The sequence below is a fragment of the Pituophis catenifer genome, unplaced genomic scaffold (assembly GCF_029215685.1).
Source record: "Pituophis catenifer annectens isolate HBS135680 unplaced genomic scaffold, rPitCat1.0.hap2 SCAF_3, whole genome shotgun sequence".
In the NCBI taxonomy this organism is placed as follows: Eukaryota; Metazoa; Chordata; class Lepidosauria; order Squamata; family Colubridae; genus Pituophis; species Pituophis catenifer.
The window spans coordinates 186673447-186698639 of NW_027256883.1; the positions used below are offsets into that span (position 1 = coordinate 186673447).

The following is a 25193-nucleotide window of genomic DNA, read 5'->3' on the forward strand; positions in this document are numbered from 1 at the left end:
CAACTCAGAGCAGATCTGACTGGCTATATCTTATGGCTGCCTTAAACCCAAACTGAGACCCAGTTTGTGGGGGCAATAAGCTGACTTTGTATAAATATACAAAAGTATGAAGGCTATTGCTTAACGCACTGTAAGCTGCCCTGAGTCTCCGGAGAAGGGTGGCATATAAATCAATTAAAAAAAAAAAACAGTTTTCAGTGTGGTGCTGTGTAAGTTCACCAGCTCCACTGTCTCCCTTCCCTCCCTCCAATATAGGGACCAAGTCACAGACCAACTACTTGGGGATAGTTTTATTGCTCAAAACTAAAAAGGGTAGCTTTTCGACTCTCACTTTCAAAAACAGAGTATAACTACATAGTTATGCTTTGAAGGACTAGTTCAACAAAACTTGGAAAAAAAAAAGTTGAGTGTTCCTTCGAAGTTGATCCACAGCTTTTTGCCCACAACTTTCAATAGCACTTTTTTATGTGCATATATTGTGTGTGGAATTTTTGATAGGGGAAAATGAATACTAGCAGACATGGCTTGACTCTAGCATTCATTCTGCTATGAAATCCAGAGAGAGTGGAATACCTAAATTAGCTCTCAGAGAAACCTTTGGGGAATTCTTTCATGGCCCAGAGAATATAGATTTTTGAGTCTTTTGGACCACAGTGCAATCACCATCAATTTCAGAATTTATTTTTTAGAGATACTTGCTCTGTATCTTTCTCTACTACAATGGTTCCCTGAGGTAGTGGTATTATTGTAGCTTTCTTTGTTTTGTTATAATTCTTCCTTTTCATAATCTGGAAATATGGAATGATACGTCATGGCATTTTTGAAAAAGAAGGAGACTAAACAAGGAGAGAGAAAAAATTACCTGACTGGCGCACCACGAGACTGTGCAGGCTTCAGCATGACTGTAATGGTTGTCTCTGTTTCATTCAGAGGGGTGTCAGTATCATATTCTGGCATTGATGGGGCTGTGGAAAAACAGAAATATTTATGTAAATCAACCAATAGAAGGGAATCAAATACAAAATACTTTTTGATGCTGTTTGTTCTTTTGTAGCAGTGAACATTTGGTTGAATTTTTAACCCAATTAGGAAGAACTGGTTTTCTTGCTATTTTTCTCTCCATGTTCCTTTTTGTTTGATTAAATATCTCTTGCTCCCTTTCCAATTTCACATCTTAATTTACTGTCTTCTGCAAGAGGCTGTTTCTAAAGCAATGCAACAGTTTGTGAGAGCAGACACCTTTCAGGCATTGACCTTAGCCCAAAATAAACAAATCATATTATGTTTTAGCACAAAGTGTAAAGTCAACAAAGAAATCAAGCTCATTTCTTCAAATCTTAATTTTGTGTGTTAATGATTTCTAAATCTAAATGAATAAATGTTGACCCTTATTTATATTAAAGCAAAAGAAGCAATGTGTCGTATCCTGCCAGTTGTATAATTTCTTTTTACATGAATATGAAAATGTTTTACATAAATGTACAGCGGAGAGTAACACAGTTATAAACATTTTTTGTTGCTAGGTGCATTTGCAGATTGCACAAAGCTTAGTGATGAAGGGAATGTTTTGAATGATTCTAGATCAATTTCTGTTTAAAATTAAATGGATTTAGAAAAGCAATGCTTAACTGGAAACAAAACAAAACAAAAAGCCCCACCCACTATGACTTATTTATTAAAGTGCACAGTGTTAAATGACAGGGTTGTCTCACTGTTTTATGAGAAATCTGACAAATTATTTTCCCCATAGGAACATTTAAAAAAATGCAGCTCAAGATGCTAATTGCTTTAACTTTGACAGAATGCTAATTATTTTCCCTCTATCTGATTCAAAGTCAAAGTCAAAACTGAATTTTCTCAGCATGCCATTTCCCCCTTAATAGTAATACCTGAAATTTTAGTTGCAATCCGTGTGGTGATGGGAGGTCCAAAACCCTTTACTGTGCTGGCTTTAATGGTGAATGAATAGGTAGTTCCTGGGTATAACCCTACAAAGAGGTGGTGAGTTTCATTCCTTAGTTTGAAGACTTTTCCTCTCTGGTTCAACAAGTCAGCAGTAGGATCTAGAGATCCAACAGCCTTGTAGGTAATCTGAAATAAATTGGGGGAAAAAATCAAATTTGTTGTATGATCTGATGTATAACTAATTCTGTATATATTTCCAACTACAAAGATCTAAATTTATTTAGAATAACTGAAGAAATATATTTCAGCTAACTTTAACTGATTTCTAGGATAAATGTGAGTTATCCAATGTATGCACGTATGTGTGTATGTGTACATTCACACACATCTCTATATACTGCCCATTTCCTGAAACTCAGGATGGTTTATAATATAGGATTAAAAACAAACAAACTGATGGTCATCTCAGATTGATGGATGGCCTCTTTTTGCATGGCCTCTTTCTATAGCAAAAGAGACAGCCAAATGGTATGGTATCCAATATTGGAGAAGTTGTGTGCTTGACTGCTCTTTTCCACATTTTACAGTCTGGAACTATCCACTAAAGTAAGAGCATGGCTACTGTAAATATTACTTGAGTCTCAACCCTGATAGGTGATTCATCAATATAGGATGGCCAAGGAATCAAATGTGGGTCAAATGCCTAAAGGATAGATTCCCATACTTCAGAATTTGAGTTAGGATAGTCACTAGAAGAATCAGAACTGTTTTTGTCTCATGCTTAGATCTTAATCTAGAAACATCTATGGAGATTCTCAGTCATCCAGGTCATGGATGTCCCAAAGGTGCTTTTTCAAGAGGCAACTGGACTTTCTGGTTTTTCTTTGAAGACATTTTGCTTCTCATCCAAGAAGCTTCTTCAGCTCTCAGCTGAAGAAAAAGAAAAAAGCTCTCAAAGAAAAAGCAGAAAGTCCAGTTGCCTCTTGAAAAAGCACCTTTGGGATTTAATTTACAAAGGCAGGAATTTAGATAATCCACTTCATCTAGGATCCTCTGTAGCTGATTCCATCTCATATTATCTGCATTTTTCCCAGAAGGATGGATTTGTAACAAAGTGAATGGCTAGATTCTTTTTTCCAGGAGAAGGTCCATATCTGTCTCATTCAAGGCTAAGTAGCACATCCCAATTCCAGCCACATAATGCCTGTCAGATAGCTAAGAAACCAGAAAGAATATGAATCCAGATCACATGTGAGAGGCCCCCTACAACAGATAATCCATTTCCTCAGCTTCCACAAGATTAGCAAAACCAAATAGTCAAACACAGTCATTATGTTAAACTTTGATCTCTGAACAAATATAAATTATTTTCTCTGCAAAGAAACTTTCAACAATGAATGGATTATCCTGATAATATAATAAAAGTGGAAAAGTAAGCATGCTTCATTGTAATTTAGGCCAAGCAAGGAAACATACCTGTGATTGATCTAATCTGCTCTTTGTTTTCTGCTACCACTGCTCTAGATAACTCTTATCTTGTTTATTTTCTAGAGCTCTTTATAAAGAGATTGATGGTTTGATGGAGGCTGTTCTGTAACAATTTTATCCAACAACCTTGGTGTCTCAACAATCAGATTTGTGGAAGAACTGCCCACCACATTATTGGGGAAATCTCCACAGCACTCAAGAAGTGATCTGGATCATGCAGCTGGAATGAACCATTTTTATAGATCTTCTGTCCTTCTATCCTTACCAATGTCAGAAGGCCAACAATTTCTCACTGTTCATGTCACAGTGCTGGGGAAAAAATGTGTCAAGCTCTGTCCTTTGGGATATGCATTTGACATTACATTACAAATAAAAAAGATAGAGATTTGCATCAGAACACCACTGTTTATGTCATACTGAGCCCCTTGCCCCTTCCACAGTTGCTGTTGCATGGTGATATTGTGCAGCTTAAAAGTAAGTGGACAATGGAAAAGGATGCAATGTAATATCACACATGTTTTAAATCTAACATGTGTTTGCCCATATGAGTAAGCGACAAGCCAATGTTTTTCTTGGCAATGATGGCCATGAAATCCAAAACACCTCTGAACCTTACCTTGAAGAGCCATGATGGATCAGTGCCTAGAATGCAGTATTCCAAGCTAACTCTGCCTACAGCCAGAAGTTCCATCCTAACTGGCTCAAGGTTGACTCAGCCTTCCATCCTTCCGAAGTCAGTAAAATTAGTACCCAAATTGTTGGGGGCAATATGCTGACTCTGTAAACTGCTTAGAGAGGGCTGTACAGCACTATGAAGTAGTATACAAGTTTATTGCTATTACCATAAGCAGTATGACTTTGGGGAATCTATACTACCAGTTCCACAATGCAGATGTTTAGGAAAGACCACTAATAGTGCAATAGGATGCTGTAAGCAGTCACAACTTCTCCATACCATGCAGTATCAATCTCGATAATTTAGTCACAACCCAAAAGCCATGGATTAGCAGATCTGGTTACTATAGTAGTAGTGCAAACAATTGCAGTGTCCAGGCAGTGGGTCAATACATTGGCAGCTTCGTCTCTGCAACTTGGGATGGAAATGTTAAGTTGGATATCATCTACATACTGAAGATACTGCACCCCAAAGATGATCCTCCCAGTGTTTGGGAGATGCTGAACAGAGTGTTGAGTTTTGATAAACCTCACGTAAGAGGCTCCATGGATAAAATTTTTCCTCGCCTGTTATTACTGACTGAAACCAATCACTAAGCATAGTGCCTTGCCTCCCAGCCTCTGCAGCTGGTCCAGAAGGGTACTGTAGATAAAAGTATAAAAGGCCACCGAGAGATCAAGGGGCACTAGGATAGATGTACCACTTGCCTCCTGCTCCACCAAAGATCATCAGCAAATGTGATAAATGCTGAATCTGTACTGTAATCTGGCCAGAGGCCAGGCTGAAATGTGTCCATATAATCTGTAATAATTATGTAATTATAAGTTTAAGATCCATAGATGCCACCAGGGTTTCCATGTGAGACAGTGCCTATAGTCACCATATTGGTATGCTTTCATTTATGAACAGTCCTAAAAACTTTAAATAAAAATGTAGTATCTGAGTAAAAGAAACAGTCAGGGATCACTGTTAGTGTAAATGTCAGGACACCATTGATATTTACTGGAATTTTATAATTCCAGTAAAATGTCAGAATGGAAAATGTCAAAAAAGCTGTTATTTATTATGTTTTAAGATTCACCAAAAACCTTTAGTTAAATTGCATCTTCATTATCATGATAAATTGATAAAAGGGTAGGATCTAATAGTTAATAAGTATATATCACAGGTAGATTTCTACTGATTTGCAATCTTGTTAAAATTATTAAGTTCATAATGATATAGCAAGGTGATTTTGCTTAGATGGTGACCAGGATTATAAAAGAAGATTATGCACCTGTACAATAAGAGTCCCTCCTCTCTTTGTTACCTTTGGCAACTTCAAAATGGCTTTTCTCTCTTCTTTTTTATTATTAACGAGTCTTACATTATAAACAACTCTAAACTCTACATTTAACTTTTAACTATTGATGATGGCAGTTTAGGAAAAGTTTCAATCCTTTGGAGTTACAGAAATTTCATAAATGAAAAATAAACTTGACCATTCTTAAGAAAATCCCATGAACCAATTTAGATGAATGTTAGGCATCAGCAGATTTAGTAAATGTGAATATTTGATTCCGTCCCTCCCTCAAAACTCTTGCTTATGTTCTTTGTGGCTCTTGGAGAGCCCTAAATACATATCACCAAAATTGGCAGGAAAATTATTTTGGGAAAAATATTCTTGCTTATTTATTTTTTACCTCTTAAACCCCACTAAGGGTTTGTTAATGTTTCAAAGAAAAGAGAAAATGTAAAAATAAAAATAAAACCAGGGCAGGATGTAAATATCAGCATACACTCTGGTAAATTCCTACACTAAACTTAAAATAAAAGGCAGCCTATCTCAGCTTTATATACTATTGAATGAAATCCTAATTTCTTTCCTATAAAACCTGTTTGGCAACAGTGGAGGAGATCTGACCATGTTTGCAAGTTCAGGGAGAAAGGACTGGGTTTTTAAACTTTATAATAAGGTATTAGTTTGGTTATTTTGTTTGTATTTATTATTTATATTATTCTAATACTTTGTGGTATTTTCTTAGCCATCCTAATGGAAAGAAAGAATTGACCTCACATAGTGCACAACAATATATATTATGGTGCTTTTGGTGATCTAGGTGAGGTGAACTCTCTTTCCATTTAGAAGGCAAAGAATATATATTTAAACAGAATATATTTACTTGGCTGGACTAAAAGAAAGCACTGAGTCATACTGGAATAAAAGACAACACTGTGGTACTGGTCATAGCATTACAAAAACCGGACCAGATCCATACAAGCAAGAGTCTTACCAATCTAGACAGGACCAAGATGCAAACTATGCAAAGAGGCCTCAAAGAAAGTCCAACATGTAGTGGCAGGGCTTAAGATGCAGGCAAGAAAAAAGTACATTGAACAGCAGAAGAAGAAATTTTCTGACAGTTAGAACAATTAACTGATGGAACAACTTGCCTCCAGAAGTTGTGAATTCTCCAACACTGGAAGTTTTAAAGAAGAGATTGGACAGCCATTTATCTGAAATGGTATAGGGTTTCCTACCTGAGCAGGAGGTTGGACTAGAAGACCTTCAAGGTCCCTTCTAACTTTGTTTATTCTATTCTATTCTATTCTGTTCTGTTCTGTTCTGTTCTGGTCTGGTCTGGTCTGGTCTGGTCTGTCTAGTCTATATTATATAACATAAGAAGAATGAGTCAAGAGAAAAGACTGAGAAATGAGTGAATGGGTGGAGTTGATATTTTAAAGAGGAAACAGCTGAGAACTTTTCCTTTTCTACACTTTATATGAAGTCTGCTTGTCTCAAAAAGGAGCATGAAAAGTATGTAAATATGCAATATGAAGCCAGAGTTGCCTACTCCTTAGTTCCCTTATATTTGTCATTCAACATTATCCTCAGCCTTGAAAATTTCTGTTCAGTTTATACCTTATTTTCTACAAATATCCATCACTTCATACATTGCTGCAACTACTGACATACTTTTAGTACATTATATATTAAAGCACACATTTGAAATTCTGTCTGACTTCCATTATTATGCTTATTAATGGCAACTGTGCAAATTATACAGCCATATTCAGAGGTAAAGCTCATGACTTATTTACCAACCAATTTCTTTACTGTGTTCTAAATTCAATCTAGAGATTTCATCAGAGTTGTCAATAAAATATATTGTGTTTGGCTGCTGCCTTAACCTTTCCTGCTGTTACAAGGATCCTCACTTATGTACAGGGTAACGTGAATAAATCAATGTGTGTATACACACACCTTCATTTTTTTATGAAACACTTTGCAAAACTCAAATTCACAGGTGTATGAGGAAAGCCTTTGGGGTAGGGAAGAAATGAAAACTCTGTTTTTATACTAGAAAGAAAAAAATGCTTGTCAAACATTCAACTAAACCGAACCAGAAAAAAAGTATAATAGGCACTGTCCAATTTGTCTGAATATGATTGAGAAGCATAAGGGTGGGGGGGGAAATCACAAATAGTGTATTCTGTTGCCCAGAAATTACATTGTTCCATCAGAAAAGATTCTACAAATTATCAGTGTAGAACAATATTTATTTCTGAAGTATAGAATTTTGCTGATAACATTGAAAAGAATAAAGCAAGCAGAATGATCCATCCAGAGTTAAGCATTTAGAAGAATACTGATATCAATCAAGATGCTAAATGTCTCTCACTGAAATAAATCTAAACATGTATTATCTAAACTCTATCCTGACCTCACATAATCTTCCAAGACTACTATTCTAGCCCACCAATTACCACTCATTACCACTTTCAGAATTGGGCACTAACTGCAGGTTCTTTGCTGCAGCATCTTTGGGATATTAGCTCTTTTCTTCTGAGTCTCCTTTCTCTATTTTTTCAGTCAAACTCTTAATTTTCCTCACACCACCAGTCTTCCTAACCAAGACCATTTTTAAAGGGATGGCTTTAATAATCTTTAAAGGTACTGGAAATGAAGGGGCAGAATAGCCCTGGTCCTCCATGTCTTTCTTCGTTACTTGCATCCAAAAATGTCATATGGATCTGAATTGAATTGTCCACTGCTTTTCATATTTATATTAAGTGCTGTTATGTAAATAGGTTTGTTTGGCGGGCAGTTTGAATTAACTGACCCTCAGCTGATTGGCTGACCACCACAGCTGCAAGGTATATAAAGGGAGCTGTTTCCCTAGGTCAGTCGCTGGGTTCTCACCCTAATAGAGCTGTTGTCACTCACTGCCTGGCTTGCTGCGTCTTCATTCACCCAACTTAACATTGGCGACGAGAATGGGATTTTGAGGCCAGAAGCCAAGGAAAGAGCTGAAGCCACAACCAAAAAGAGCTGAAATCACGTTCCGAGAGAGAAGCGGAACACCTGACCACAGAATCCAGCCAGGCGAGTGAGTGGAGTACAGGAGAATCACGAACGATGTCTGCCTACACCCTGCCAGTGCCTTTCAACCCCAAGGAGGAAAGTGGGGATCGTACATGTCCCGGTTCGAGTGCTTCATGGTGGCCAACGACCTGCAAGGGCTACCGGACGCGAGGAAGAAGGCTCTGTTCCTGAGCCACTGCGGACCGCGAGTGTTCGACACAGCTGAAGCTCTGGCAGAGCCGAACTCGGTCCACACCATCTCATGGTCAATGCTACAGACCCTGCTGAAGGACCACTATGCCCCAACGCCTTCCAAGTACATCCAGCGGTACGAGTTCTGGCAAAGGCTACAGCAGGACAGCAAGTTGATCAGCGAGTACATCGCTGCCCTGTGTAAAGCCGCAAATCAGTACGAGTACCGAGACCTAGATGAGATGCTCCTAGAGCAACTAATCTGTGGAGTGACGGCTACAACGGAGGCTGCTTGTGAAATCGAACCTGACCCTGCACAATGCCTAGATGAAGCAAGAGTGCAAGAGTTGTCCATAAAGGCCGCCGAGAGATTGCAAGGGACCATCCACGGCCGGACAACGCAGAGGTTGGCGACCGTGCACCGTGAAGCCATAAGCACCGAGACCGAAGGGGAGTCTGAGGAGGAAGTCTACTGCACCGAGCAGTCCAGGCCGGATCTACGAGGACCCAGAGACGATTGCGCCAGCTGCGGAGGCCCCCACCCCCGACACAACTGCAAGTTCCAGAATGCGATCTGCCGGTTCTGCGAGAAAAAGGGGCACATCGCTCGAGTCTTGCAGAGCCAAGCAAGCGAAGGGCCACAAGTTAAGATGGCGGAAGCCGGAAGGGTGTGAAAATCGAAGACATAGAGGCCTACACCATCCTCATCGGCCAGACCTGCATATCACCCGGCGAGAAGACCTACACCGCGGTCGAAATCGAGGGTCGTGAGTGCCAGATGGAGATCAACACGGGATCCCCCATTTCCATCATGTCATGGGCCAACCTCAAGAAAGCCATCCCCAACGCACACAAATGGCAGCTCCAACCACAGCGACACCGGCTTAAGGACTGCCAAGGGAACCATATCCCAGTCGAAGAAATAGGTGAGTTCCAGGTACGATATGGGGAGTTCAGCGAGAGGCTCCCTCTCACCATCGTCAGCGGCAAGCTCCCAAGCCTCCTGGGCATGGACTGGTTTCGGGGCCTGGGCATGGGATTCACCGGAGTGAGGAACATCCAGAGCACCCTGAGAGATGACCTGATGCAAGCGTTCCAGGACGTGTTCGATGAAAGGCTTGGCAAGTATGTGGGAACCCCTATCTCGTATAACCTCGACCCCAACGTTGCCCCAATCCGCTTAAAGCCCAGGAGGGTACCATTCATCCTAAAGCCCAAGATAGACATTGAGCTGGACAAGCTAATAAATAAAGGGGTGCTTGTGCCAGTCGACCACGCCAAATGGGAGACCCCAATTGTGACACCCATGAAACCGGATGGGTCAGTGCGCATATGCGCCGATTATAAATGTACAATTAACAAGGCCCTGCAACAAAGCACCTATCTGGTCCCAATTGTACACCACCTTCTGCATTCCCTGGGCCCCGGCAAGATCTTTGCCAAACTAGATCTTGCGCAGGTGTACCAGCAGCTACCGGTAGATGGCACTACCGCGGAAGCACAGACTATCGTAACACATAGAGGTGCCTTCAAGTGTACGCGCCTACAATTCGGAGTCAGCATAGCCCCCGGACTTTTTCAGAGTACTATGGAGTGGCTGCTGCAGGGGATCCCCAGGGTGGTTCCCTATTTCAATGATGTACTCATCACGGCAGAGGACGAGCAACAACTGGGGGGGGAGGCTGAGAATGGTCTTAGAAAAATTCAGAAATGCTGGACTCCGTGTCAAACATAACAAATGCATGATTGCTGTCCCCTCCGTAGAGTTCCTGGGGTACTGAGTAGATGGAACCAGCATACACCCCACCAAGAGTAAAATCAGGGCAATCCAAGAGGCCCCCACCCCTAAAGACAAGGCGGAACTACAAGCGTTCCTGGGACTGCTTAACTTTTATGCTATCTTCTTAAAGGACAAGGCAACAGTGGCTGAACCCCTACACAGACTGTTAGCCAAAAAGTCCACATGGACCTGGGGGAAGGCCGAGGACAGGGCATTTGCAAACATCAAGAAATTGCTATCAGCCGAGAGTTTCTTGATCCAATACAACTCAACGCTTCCCCTGGTTTTAGCCTGTGATGCATCCCCTTTCGGCGTGGGAGCCGTCCTGAGCCATAGACTCCCGAATGGCCTAGAGGCACCCATTGCCTACTACTCCCGAATTCTGTCAAGCGCCGAGAGGAATTACAGTCAGCTTCACAAAGAGGCCCTTGCTGCCATCTCGGGAGTCAAGAAGTTCCACGAGTACCTGTTCGGGAGGGACTTTGACCTGATTGCTGACCATCGCCCGCTCCTGGGTCTCCTTGCGGGAGACCGACCAACACCAGCAGCCCTATCTCCCAGGATGACACGCTGGGCCATCTTCCTCGCAGCCTACTCCTATCGCCTGGTACATCGACCAGGGGCAGACATGGGAAACGCCGACGCACTCAGCCGCTGCTCACTACCAGACAAGCTGGATGACCCCACACCCCGGCATCCCCATCCTGCTGATAGACATTATGGATTCGGGGCCCATCACATCAGCAGAGGTAGCCAGAGCCTCCAACAAAGACAACGTGATCCGGACGGTCGCAAGTTGGGTGACGAGGGGGTGGCCGGAAAAGACTGGAGCGAGGAATTCAAACAGTACGCGGGCAAACAAGGTGAACTAACGATACAAGGGGGGTGTTTGCTATGGGGCGAACGGGTTGTTGTTCCCTTGTGCCTAAGGAAAAAGTCTTAAAACTGTTGCATGAGGGGCACCCGGGGATTGTACGGATGAAGGGACTAGCCAGGAGCTACGTCTGGTGGCCCAACATGGACGCAGACATTACTGAGTGGGTGGGGAGATGCCAGCCCTGCCAAGAGTCTAGGCCAGATCCACCGACGACACCGGTGAGGGAGTGGGAAAGACCCAAGGAACCCTGGTCCAGGATCCACATAGATTTTGTGGGGCCATTTCACGGGCAGACCTTCATGGTCGTAGTAGATGCCTTCTCCAAGTGGCTGGAAATTAAGTTCATGAAGGCCACTACCACCGACGCGGTTATTAGAGAGCTGAGGCAGTTATTTGCTACACATGGGTTACCGGACATCTTAGTGTCAGATAATGGGCCCCAATTCACGGCCACACAGTTTGAAGGGTATTTAGCGGAGTTGGGGATCAGACATGTCCTCTCGGCCCCATTTCATCCGGCTAGTAATGGACAGGCTGAGAGATTCGTAAGAACGGCCAAAGAGGCCCTCTCACTCCTAGGCCCCGGAGACTGGCAGGAAAGGATAGATCGGTTCCTAACAGCCCAGCATTCCATGCCTTGCACAACCACAGGCCAAAGCCCGGCCGAACTACTCATGGGGAGGAAGCTCCGAGGGGTACTGGATAGGCTAAATCCCAAATATTCCCCGAGGTTTTCAAAGGGGGGGGGGAGAGGAAACTCAGGGAGTTCACCATAGGGACTCCAGTCCACGCCAGAAACTACGGGAAGGGCCCACTCTGGGAAGCAAGGACAATCATGGAGATCACTGGGCCAAAATCATACAGGGTAGACATGGGGGACTGGAGAGTTTGGCACAGGCACATAGACCAACTGAGAAGGCGAATCACAACAGACGCCAAGGAAAACTCCAACGAACCGCTTTCTGACTACCAGCCAGAACAACAACCTAAGTCAAGCCCGAGTGCAGCGGAAGACTTAGCTGATGATCCTGGCGTCCGGAGCCACCCCAGCGAGGAGTTCCCGCCAGCCGAAGAAGTCATCGCCCACGAAGAGATCTCGGAGGTTCCATTGGCGGAGCAGGGAGAAACAGGGAGTCCCTCCGACCTGCTCGACGCCACCTCTCCGTCTGAACTGCCCAGGTCGACCAGGCTACATACACGCCCTGGTCACCTGAGAGACTTTGTATGTAAATAAAACCCAAAGTGACTTCTGGGAGGGGAGAAGTGTTATGTAAATAGGTTTGTTTGGCAGGCAGTTTGAATTAACTGACCCTCAGCTGATTGGCTGACCACCACAGCTGCAAGATATATAAAGGGAGCTGTTTCCCTAGGCCAGTCGCTGGGTTCTCACCCTAATAAACAGAGCTGTTGTCACTCACTGCCTGGCTTGCTGCGTCCTCATTCACCCAACTTTACAATTGCCAACAAATTTTCCACTGAAAGGTTAAATGAAAATATGTTTAAAATGCATTTTGAGCATTTATATTTAGATATACATATTTTGGGGAAAAAATTAAAACCAGTAAAACGGATTTATCATGGGTTAATTTCTCACCATATATCTGCATGAACTAGGATGATCTATGTAGTTAATTACTACTACTACTGTGTTGTTAATCTATATAGTTAATTACTAGATAGGTATATAGACCTATCTATGTAATAAAACAGAACTAAAGATAGAAAATAAAAATAAAAATCACAATGAAATCAATTTTGTGCAGTTCCCTGGTCTTCGTTATTAAAGGCCCCATCCTGAGAATTTTAGGAGTAGAGATTCTGAGATAGCTAGGTATATAGCTACCCATCTCAGAAGAACTTGGTGAGTTTCTGAGGCTGGGTACAACACATACAACATATATATTTATTGTACATAAAATACTTAAATAGATTTACATAATTATTCTTTCCCAACCATTGTTTCTGTTATATGTTCTCACATATATTAAACTTTTCTAGTTAAGTTCAGAAAATTCAGTTGGGTAACCCTTGGCCAGTCACTCCCTTTCAGCCCTAGATAAGAGGCAATTGCAAATCACTTTCAAACTATCTTGCTAAGAAAAATGCAGTTTCCAGGATTCAACACTGACTTGAATGCATAAAAAAAGAGAGAGCAATGCAATTCTGTAAACTTTCTGACCTAAAACAACTTTATCTGAAATCTTCATTATTTTGTTCCCCTTAGCACAGAAAAAACCCTCCTATATCTTTTTAATGCAAGCTTTCTAAATCAAGTTTGTTTTTCATTTTTCAAAATATTGAAATTTCCCAGTATTCTTTCAGGAGAATCATCAGTGTAAGTTGTTTTGTTTCAATAACTCTGAAGATTAGGCAAAATCTTTTGAGAGCCTATTAGAAGACAGCCTATATGAAGCCCTTTCTATAGGAGTATTATGATTCCTTCACAAAACAGTAGATATCGCAAAGTTGTACAAAATAACACAAAATTCTATTTTTACTGAAGCAGGAAAAAAAGTTTAAAACAATACACACTGCAACCAGGTAAGGCACTATAGAAGACCTCTAGTAACAGGCAGCTTGCAGAAACTTTGCCAATCTAATAACACTTAACCAAATAATAAAACCAGAAGGATTTAACAATCTAGATTTCAAGATTGGGGTTGGGGATAAGAATATGGGAGAGCAGATTAATTTCACTTTGCTGCTGAATAACAGCTTTTTTTTTTCTTCTGTTCAATCTTGACCAATCGTCAGAAGGTACAAATTACACTAACATTTCTTGGCCTTTTGCTAAATCAAGTGTAGTACCCTAGCAAGATTTTTTTGCCTCATACTTCTTCATACACCAGGCGGAAAGCACTGAAATTCACAAAACAGTCTTTTTCTAAATGCCCAGAGACTGAAAGATGTTAGTCTTTTACATAGGAGGGATCCTTGACTGAAATATGCTATCAAAAAAACTATCAAAAAAACCAAATTCAAAATGCTTTGCTAGTTGAAAAGAATGATTTCATTTACTACAATAGTTTACTGCTGGCTTTGCCCCAAGATAGTGAAGTGACAAAAGCGCATGCAAGTAGAAAGCACAATCATTTCCTGTCATTGTCTGTCTGAAACAATGACTCTGATTGCTATTTGTGTAAGTGGGTTTTCAAGCTTTCCTGTCAAGTTGCCTGAGATGACTTTACAGCTCACTAAGAAAGGTTGAAAGGAAGCTGTTTTAATGCAAGGGACAAATGGAAATAACCATCTGTAGAATTCCCTAACATTAATTTTCCATTTTTTAAAAATTAATACCTATACACTGTTCACCTAGAATAATTTCCTAGTCTGATCGTGCAAGGTTTGAGAATTATAGCAATCTAACCTGATCAAAATTCATCAGAAACAGATAGAAATCTTCCTTATTTTGACTCCTGTGATCTTCAAATTGAAAGCTAAGAATTCTTAAGAAGGTTAAGAAGCCAGTCATTTCCAGCATGCCAATTTTATGACATGTACTCAGTCATAAAGGACAATATTTCATTCAAGTTTAATGTTTTGGCACCATCAAGCAATTATCTTGTCCTCACTTTTTGAGGAAATTCCCCATGTTAACTGTTTGACCACATTCAAGAAGAAAGACAACTGTATTGCTCATTGTCACATAGGAAGATGTTTACAGCCCCAGTTTCAAGAGTCATACCGCACAAATCTGTTTGCTTAAAGAAAAAGAGCTCCTAAGTGTTTCTTAGTCAGAAACTCACAGAAGAAGTCCAACCATTTGAGTGGAGGTGAGCAAGTTTAATTTGTAAGATTCTTCATGCCGGGAGTCTCAAAACTAAGTTGATACCATTAGGATCTGGCAGGTCTTTAAAAGTTGTACATCATTAAGCTTCTGTAGCAAAAGAAAATTGGAAAATTGGGGAAGGAAACCTTTGGAAAAAATTCTTGCTGAAAAAAAACTTATTTTTTTTTCTTGAGTTGTAATGACAATGTTTTTCTTACATTGTTGTAATGTCTAGATTCCCTATGAATTCAGTTCTCCTAATTCTTACTTGTGTTCTTATTCTATATGTAACTGGATTAGCGATGGAGAAAGAATTGGGAAGAAATTGTGTGAAATTCTTTTACTTCCATACAAAAGAAAGTCTATCATTACTAGACACCTTTCTCAATTTTTTGCCATTTCTATTTTGTACCCCACACTTTAGGGATGGACTATATATTAATCCACATATAGTCTAATCTAGCAACATGATATATATCAGAGATTGGATTCAAATCCCGGCGCTATTGGTTCGCTATCACATGTGCAGAGCATTTTTGATGACGTCTGGGTCGGTGGGCAGAGCCTCCCACTGCTACTCGTTTGTCCGAACTGGGGCGAACTGGTAGAAACCCACCCCTGATATATATGTAATCTATATAGTACAATCATGCATAAAGGAAGAGATTTCCATCTTACTTCAACATTATTTTCTTATTGAAAATTACTTCCCTATCTCAATTTGTCAATAATAAAACCCATGCCCCTGTCTGAATCCTCTTCCATGTTCAGGTTGATGAGCATGGAAGATGATCTCCAAGATGACCTCGGAGAAAATATTAATAAACCAAAAAGGAAATACCTGGTGCAAAGGAAATGTGTTAAGTCCAGAGTGGTGAATGAGTATTATAAAGATTGGAGAGAGACTGAGATGAGGCTACTCTCCACACTCCTACCCCTGTCTCCCTGGAGCAAAAAATGGAAGGAAGGAAGGATCCTGCACTTATAGCCTAGCTCAATAAAACTTAGTGTCTACTCTTCCTGTGGAATCTGTTTCCTGATTTCATCTACTTTGAAAGGAGGAGGAGGGGAGAATAAAACAACTAAATTAGTGGACCAAGGAAATGCTGTGGATATAGCATACTTAGGTTTCAGTAATCCATTTGATAAAGTACCCACTTTCTTGTGGAACAGACAGTACAATGACTAACTGGATTCACAGTTGGCTGAACAACTACATGGAGGGAAGTATCCAGTGGGATTTCTCAAGGTACTGTCTTGGGCCCAGTGCTCTTTAACATCTTCATAAATGACCTAGATGAGGGGACTGAAGCAGAGATGGGTTCTACTTACCTTTACTACTGGTTCACAATGGGATTGTGTGTGTGAAAGCAAAGCTTGCGCACGTGCCTTGCTTCTGTGCATGCGCAGATCGCCGATGACATCCGGGTCTGTGAGCGGAGCCGCCTGCTGGTTTTACTACCGGTTCTTGCGAACCGGTCTGAACCGGGGGCAACCCACCACTGGACTGAAGGGGCTTTCACCAAAGTTGCAGATGACACAAAGCTGGTGAGGAGCAACTTTGGAAGATAGAGTCAAGATGCAGAAGGATGGTATGAGGCCAGGCTATATATAAGACTACCTCTCTCTGAGAGTACCGATCTGTCCCACCAGATCTGATAAAGTAGGCATACACCATATCCATTCACTTAAATATTGCCATCTTTGGAGACCTAGGAAGTATGGTTGGGGTTTTTTGTAGACATCTGATCTGTCCCCGTCCACACACACACACAAACACAGCCAGCCAAGGGTTAAGGAAACACTTTGGCACACACCCAGGTCTTTATCTCCAACTTGGCAGCGATTTACACACCGTCTGCCAAGTACGTTTATTTCCACAAAACAGAAAGATAAGATACTTAGCGTACAAAAGTCCAATCAGAATAATATTTCTCTCAGCAGTTTCCGGACGAGGCTTTAGTGACTATCCAAGGTTTACTTTTGTTCGTCACAAGGATCACTGGCCACCACCCTCTATTATATAGTCTCTGGGGTGTGGTCCAGTGACTCAGTTCTAATCCCTAGCACGCCTCCTGAGCTGCTGCAATCGTTTATCACGCCTTCGGAGGCGTGCGTCCAGGAATGATGTCTCTCCCTCGCTCTCATCCGAGCCACCTGTCTCCCTGCTAATCTCCTCTCCCTCGGCCGGCACCTGAGACAGTGCCAGAGGGGAGGGGCCTGGAGAGGGAGGCCTGGCTGACTCCTCTTCCTCATGCTCGGAGCTTTCTTCCTCCGATGGGACAGGCTCAGAGGGCGGGGCCACAACAACATCTTGCCCTGTGAAACACCTTCCCCACTGAGATTCAGCAGGCCCTTACCCTCTTAACCATAACAGGAAAGCTATAAAGAGCTAGCTCTTCCCCCAAGTGTTGGGATAAGGCAAAGTTGAAATTAGAAGACAGGGATGCTAGTTGTATCCAGGGATTAAGGCACAAGGTTATTCTGTTTCTGTTTCCATTGTGTATGTATTATTTTTTTGGTATGATGTCTGCTTTTATATAATGGTTGTGAGCTATCCAGAGTTGTGGTTCTAAGTAGTTACACACAAATTATACATAAATAAACGTGTTTTGCCAGTAAAAGCTGGATAATACTATGTTTAATGGGTAACAGGAAAAGACAAAAGTTTCCTTCCTTGTTGGAAGTGAGTAGAGGACAATATTGTTTGTTCTTACCCTTGAGAAATGATTAGTTGCTCATATTTGTCATTAAAATAACCTGTTGTAAAATTTGGCCCATCAATCTGAACAATGTATTATATGTCACAAGGTTTTGCAGGAATTACTTCTTTCATGTGCATGGATCCTTTCTAAAATGGCAAATATGGAAGCATTATTAATCTTTGAATTAAAATAAGACAGACTTTTTAATCTTATTAGAAATATAAGACTACTTCTTTATACTCAACAGCACTCCATTGCAGTGATCACTCTAAAATTTGGATAAGAATAGCAGTCAACTTTTTAATGTTTATTTATAGATGAGGATATATCTGATTAGATAGTAAAGTTGCCACAATCTTAACTGATATTACTATGGTCAAGACAATTTTGCAAATATAGAATAACCCTTCTTGAATAAACAACTCATAAAACAAACATAATATCTTTTTAGTTCAGATATGGACACAAGTCACTTTGAGAAAATAGGGATTTTTCTGTTGCTTCTTGTGTGTTTTAAAGATATTGAAGCAAACTTCAATGTTTGGTTTAAAGCTAAATTAAGGAAGCTTAAATTTTAAAGTTTTAGTAGTAAGAACTTCATAATGGAATGATTAGATGCTGACTGTGGTATCGCAACAGGATTATGTTACATTTTCTTTTATAATTAATACTAGTGAACAAAATGTGTTCCTTTATGATCCAAGAACTAGTCACAGAATTTTTTAAAAATACAATACAGCATTAATACATGTATAAGAAACTACCATGTTTCCCCAAAAATACAACCTACTCAGAAAGTAAGTCTTAGCTTTATGTTTACAAGTGTGCCCAATATAAGCTCTACCCCAAAAATAAGCCCTAATTAAGACTCCACCTCTCCAGGTAAAAATTAAGCTAGGGTGGAGATGAGGGGTGGAGCTGCCCTACTTACCTTTGGATAGTTGTAGCCAGGCTTTGCACACCTTGGCCCATTTCTTTTGCTACAGAGGCCTTCAGGAAACCCTTGCTGGCCTTGCCGGTCAAAGAAGTTCCTGAAGGCCTCTGACAGCGAAAAGGAGGCCGGGGTCACTAGTGAGGTGAGTCAGTGGATGACATTCCCCCTGAAAATAAGACCTGGTGCCTTTTTTGGTGGCAATATATAAGACAGGGTTTTATTTTCGGGGAAACACAGTAGTGTTTATATAGTAAATATGTATATGTATATATGGTAGAAAATCCATGAATCAATCCACTCAGTGTTGGTTATAAGATGTGTGGCTATATAGATATTGTAAATAAAAATTGTAAATAAAACAAACTCAACATTTATTTATATCCTGCCATTATTATTGTTATTATTTCATGAACAAGTCAAGGTGAGAAATATATCTAATACTCCTTCTTCCTATTTTTCCAACAATAACCTGTCAGTTGAGCTGACAGGTTATTCCAACAATAACCTGAGTTGAGCTGAGAGGAAGTGATGGCCCAAGAACAACAGCTGGTGATCATTTCATTGGGGGGTGGATTTCATTGGGACGGTGGATGGGGAAGGGAGAGAGGACAGAGAGAGAGGGGGAGAGAGAAAGGGAAGGAGGAAGGGAGGAGAGAGAGAGAGAGAGAGAGAGAGAGAGAGAGAAAGAGAGAGAGAGAGAGAGAGAGAGAGCGCTTCTATGGCTGAGGTGGACCTGAGCTTGTCTCTTTCTGAGGTCAGTCCAACTTCTTAATCAGTGGATCACCCTGGATTTTATCCCTTTTGCATCACCACACCTAACAGAATTAGTCTCTTCACGGAAGGGTGGTTTCTTGCTGCAATAATAAGTAAGTGAACAATAAATAGTTGAGAAGTGCATATAACATAATACTGAAAATGTGAGGGAGTGAGGCAGCTGGAATTTATTATCTTTTTCTGTTGTGTGGAGTGGGAGTGATGATAATTGTTTTACTCCATAGGAGCTACTCAGAAGTAGGACACTGAATGCTGTTTTGCAAACTCAAGTATATGACAATTTGAATTACTACCCCTAAGGACATTCTAGTTGTGTTTACAGTTTTGAGTTAGGGTTAGTTTTTCTTTCTGCTTTATTTTTCAACATTTAACTTTTCCTATAAGTTCTCAAGTTTCCTTTCACATAAATTAAGCCAAATTAACTCTGATTTTATATTTTGACTCCATACCAACCAAGTTAAATCTTGTTATTATTTTGAATTTTCCAAAGGTAACCTTCATATGTGAACCACTAATATAGTTTTTTCAATATTCTGTCTGATTTTGAATTGTTTTTATTAATCCGTTCATGCAAAGGTAGCCCTGGACTTACAACCATTTACTTAGTGATTATTCAAAGTTACAACAGCACTGAAAAAAGTGACTTATGACCGATCTTCACCCTTATGACTATTGCAGCATACCCATGGTTATGTGATCAAAATTCGGGCACTTGGCAACTGGCATGCATTTATGATACTTGCACTGTCCCGGGATCATATGAGCACTATTTATAACCTTCCCAGCCAGCTTCTGAGAAGCAAAGTCAGTGGGGGAAGTCAGATTTACTTGGGGGAAGCCAGATTTACTTAATATTCCTTACTCTTTTCATGTATTCAAATTATGTTTATACTTTTACCTGTTATCTTATATATGCTTGACAAATAAATTTATGATTATGATTATGATGTGATTCAGTCACAACTGCATTAATTTGGTTAACAACTGTGGCAAAAAAGGTCATAAAATGAAATGCAACTCACTTAACAACTGCCTCACTTACCAACAGAAGCAACAGAAATTTGGGGCTTAATTATGGTTGCAAGTTGAGGACTACTGTAGCCTATTTGATTCTGATGCTGTTTATCTGATGATTTCAGCTGAACAGTTTGGACTGTTGTTGCTTGAAGACAGTGCTGGTAACAGGAAAAAATGTTGTCATTGAAAAACTCTGTTTACCTAACTCTTCGTTGGTTGCATTTATTCGGATTGTTTCCATAATTCTGTATTGTTTTCACATTATAATCATCCAACAATATTTGACTTTCCAAATTTTACATTTATCACACTTCCTATTTACATGTGGAGGTCAATGTTTAACTCTTTTTAATAATTTGGCCACAGATTGTCCAGGACAAATACTAATTTAATAGATCATATAATACTTAGAGAGCCTAGAACTTTTCTACTAACATTCTACACCCTAATACAGTTTTCATAATCCTTGGAAACTATGGGTAAATTTAATTTAGTGGAAATTTGGCCTTCTGTTAATTCTTCCTTATACATTTAGATTATTTCTTGCTATCTCATTCCTTGATATCTGAAGTTAAAGCATGTGCTAACATTATTTCAGATCATGTTACTGTGTAGTTAATCATTATCTGACAATAGTTTAAATATGTATGTTGAATGGTTTATATCGTTATTGAAAGATATTTTACTATACTGGTGGAGCAAGAGATTGTAGAAAATGTCATTATCATTATTACGGATTTGATTAAATTAAACCATTGATCGGGCTACCTTTTATTCATGAAGTTACTGCAAAGCTTCTTAAAAGCAAACAAACAAACAAATTAATAAAAAATTAAAAATTACTTAGATTGTTAAATTGCTAGAAATGAATAATTCTTAATATTTTATCTATTCCCTGAGTGATTTCATTCTCTGATTTCTTGCAAGTACTTTAAAGTAGTTGACATGGCTTCAGTCTGTCTCTCACAAAGAATGTTGCCACCTATAACTAACTAGAAGAGCATGTCCAGGTGCACGCACACCATTAACTTTTTCAAAGGTAAGACGTTTTAGAAGGGACATGGTATGGTTAGGGAAGACTAGCTATATGTACCTTAGAGTACAGTCAAGAATCAGAATGGCTTACTAGTGATGCTCTTGAGGAAGAAAATTCTAAGTGTGTATGATGTGCCTGAGAGAGAAGTGAGACATGAAGGTATCCATAGATAAGAAAGGTCTGATAGAAATGGATGATGTTACATGTTTATAAGAGGGAGCCAGCTGATGCAAAAAAACCTCCAGAGAAGAGGAGCTGGAGACAGCAAAATTATTTGGAAGTTTCAGTAGTAGTAGCTTATACTGTACTGCCCCCAAGTCAAGAACATTAAGCTCAAAAGTTGAGTGGAGAACTCAGTGGGGAGCATCATATTACAGGTGGTCGATTAATTAAGGGGCAATCCCATCTCTACCCTCACATTCTGTTCCCCTCCTCCCCATCTTTTAACTATAATTTTATTTTGATTGTGATTATAATTTTGATTTCCATTTTTATCATTTTAGAAATATTTATCTGGTAGAATTTTAATGTTTTAATGTTCTGAGCTGCCCAGAGTCATTTCAATATGAGATAGGCAGCAAATAAATTTAATAAATGTATGTATGTATGTATGTATGTATGTATGTATGTATGTATGTTTGTCCTAGTGCATGGCTTATTCACCATGAAAGAAATGAGGTGAGTCAAAGAGTGGGGACAATTGCTGGTGGGTCATAGAGGAGACCAGAAAGCAGAGGAGCAAAATCCATGAGGGCCAGGAAAGGACGTACAAGCCACATGAAGGATCTCACACTCATGCTTGTAATATACTGAAGGTTCTGGCAGATAGCATGCATCAGAGACAGAGGAGAATACTCACAGAAGCTTTCAGGAGAGGTTGAAAGGCTATGAGGAAGAAATAGTATTACTTCAAGCAGAGAAGATAGATGAAACCTGTCCTGGAAGAAGAGAGAGTCACAATAAACCTCAAAAAGAAACTTGAGAGGTATCAATGACTACAGACCCAGGTATCCATTTAGAAGTTTCTGTGTGTAACAGGGGAAGACGAAGAATGAGAAGAGACCATAAACAAAGTTTGAGAATAAATTACCTCAAAGGTTAGGGGAAGAGAAGGGATAATAAGAAGAGAAAAGTCCTTCTGACAGATAAATATGTTCAGGGGAACAAGAGACTTGAGAAAAATTAACAATTTGAAGCTGACTAAAGTTATTATAATAGAGAAAACCCAGAAAAAGCTGCATTGTTAAATTTCTTTACATGTCTATCTGAAAGAATACACCCAAGTAAGTTAAGCTATAATGTGCTAGATAAGAACAAACCCCCAGAACTGTGTGTGTGTGTGTGTGTGTGTGTGTGTGTGTGTGTGTGTGTGTGTGTATCTCTTTAGCCAGGTTCTACCTATGTAAGCCAAGATATTATGCAGCCCTAGTTCAGCATAATATCTTGGCTTCATTAAGGACCGTTTATATTAAAAATAATTGTGTTAAAAATAAAACATTATAGGTCTATTAATCAACTTTAAAACACAACAACAAAATGTACAATTTGTTCCAGAAAGTCCCCAACACCAAGTAAAAACTCTGAGGCAGGCATTTCTCAAAGTTCCATTTATTAGAGAAGGTAAACTGGCACATCTGGGAAAATCCGAATCTGAGAGCTCCAGTTTTCCCACAGTAAATCAAACCCCCAAATCCAGCCCCTGCACCCATCAGTTTGTCACATGGCCCAATCACCATCCGTCCCAACTGGGGCCATCACTGCAACCACTCCTCCTCTAGATGCATAAATACCATGACCTTGACCGAAGGGAAGAATGCTATTATGTCTAACTACACTCACTGCTCTAAATTCTGCCCCTTTCACTTTCCCAAGCACAGGAAGTTGGCAGCGGGGAAGCATCTGGTTCTAATATGCTTCCAAAGTTGACACAGTTTAGATTTTCACTAACAGAGCGGTTTATTTTCTTCTGAAATTGGGACTTCCACAGCTGTCACACAACAAGATTATTACCCTCACTTCACCCTTTTTCTACAATAAATATAAGAAGCTATGGAAGGCTTTTGTAGAAGGAAGCCTGGTAGTTTTCCACCTGAATGATACAAATAATATCTCCTATTTTATTGGAGTTATATGTTCAGGTTTTTTTTTTTTTTAAATAGACTTCTAGCCCTCATTTTCAAGGGGTGAGAGCCATGATAGTTCTTCCCACAACAAACAAGAATTGTTCTATGTTTTCCAATTACTTATCTATTTGTCTGAGAAATGTGGGTGTCAAAATGTTAGCTGTCGTCTTGCACTTTATGTTGTTCTTCTGATTCCATCTGGATTGTTCTTCATTCAATACTGGCTGGATTTCTACTGAGCCATGACAGCTCTGAAAATAATAGATTATTAGGTGGTGTATCTTCCTCTTAATTAGATTTTGTTGTGGTACGAGACAAGGAGGCTCCCTGCCTATTTTTCTTTTCTTTTTAATCTGGTGTTAGAACTTTTTGACGAGTTATTAGAATTTCAGAAAATAAAAGGCATCACAGTAGGGAAGGCAGAATATAAGACTATGCTCTAAATGATGCATTATATTTTATAGGCAAACCAGAAATGTCTGTTTTTAGCCTGATTTTAGAAAAACAGAAATAGATTTGCTGTCCTTTGTGTTACTTTATAGATAAATGGAGCTAAATCAGAGTCAATGTCACGGTTTTTTTCAATATATACAAGGACTGACCTTTTAAGGTATGTTCTCATTCTGATTTTCTTAAATAATTGTTTACACACACACACACACACACACACACATATATATACATATATATGTCTTTTTTCTTTTTCGTAGGCTTTTATGTGCATATTCTTTCTAGCCAGGTTTTACCTACGTAAACTTAGTTGTTCTACAGCCCTAGGTTCTGTGAAATCTCATTCACAAGTTTCTGGGCCTTTTTTCTGCTGACAAACTGCAACTCTGTGTTGCTCTCTGGGAGACTCAGATAGCTATTTCTGCCTTTTAAGGCATCGTCAGTGAGCCACACCCACTTCTCAGATATCCTTCCTGTAAAGGTACAATGTGTCTTTTTTCTTTTTCGTAGGCTTTTATGTGCATATTCTTTCTAGCCAGGTTTTTCCTACGTAAACTTGTTAAATGAGATTTCACAGAACCTAGGGCTGTAGAACAACTAAGTTTACGTAGGTAAAACCTGGCTAGAAAGAATATGCACATAAAAGCCTACAAAAAAGAAAAAAGACACATTGTACCTTTACAGGAAGGATATCTGAGAAGTGGGTGTGGCTCACTGACGACGCCTTAAAAGGCAGAAATAGCTATCTGAGTCTCCCAGAGAGCAACACAGAGTTGCAGTTTGTCAGCAGAAAAAAGGCCCAGAAACTTGTGAATGAGATTTCACAGAACCTAGGGCTGTAGAACAACTAAGTTTACGTAGGTAAAACCTGTCTAGAAAGAATATGCACATAAAAGCCTACGAAAAAGGAAAAAAGACACATTGTACCTTTACAGGGAGGATATCTGAGAAGTGGGTGTGGCTCACTGACGAAGCCTTATAAGGCAGAAATAGCTATCTGAGTCTCCCAGAGAGCAACACAGAGTTGCAGTTTGTCAGCAAAAAAAAAAAAAAAAAGGCCCAGAAACTTGTGAATGAGATTTCACAGAACCAGGGCTGGAGAACAACTTAGTTTACGTAGGT

General features: G+C 40.0%; 1 protein-coding gene across 1 annotated transcript in view; it reads right to left on the minus strand.

Moving 5' to 3' along the window:
* The window catches only part of PTPRT (protein tyrosine phosphatase receptor type T), a 680289-nt gene that overhangs the window by 151057 nt on the left and 504039 nt on the right, over positions 1-25193 (minus strand). Inside the window, exons 10-11 of the mRNA XM_070939969.1 lie at positions 1890-2091; positions 863-965 (exon numbers count right to left, since the gene is read on the minus strand). Of these exons, the coding sequence (XP_070796070.1) occupies positions 863-965; positions 1890-2091 (305 nt within the window). The remainder of the gene's footprint in view (positions 1-862; positions 966-1889; positions 2092-25193) is intronic.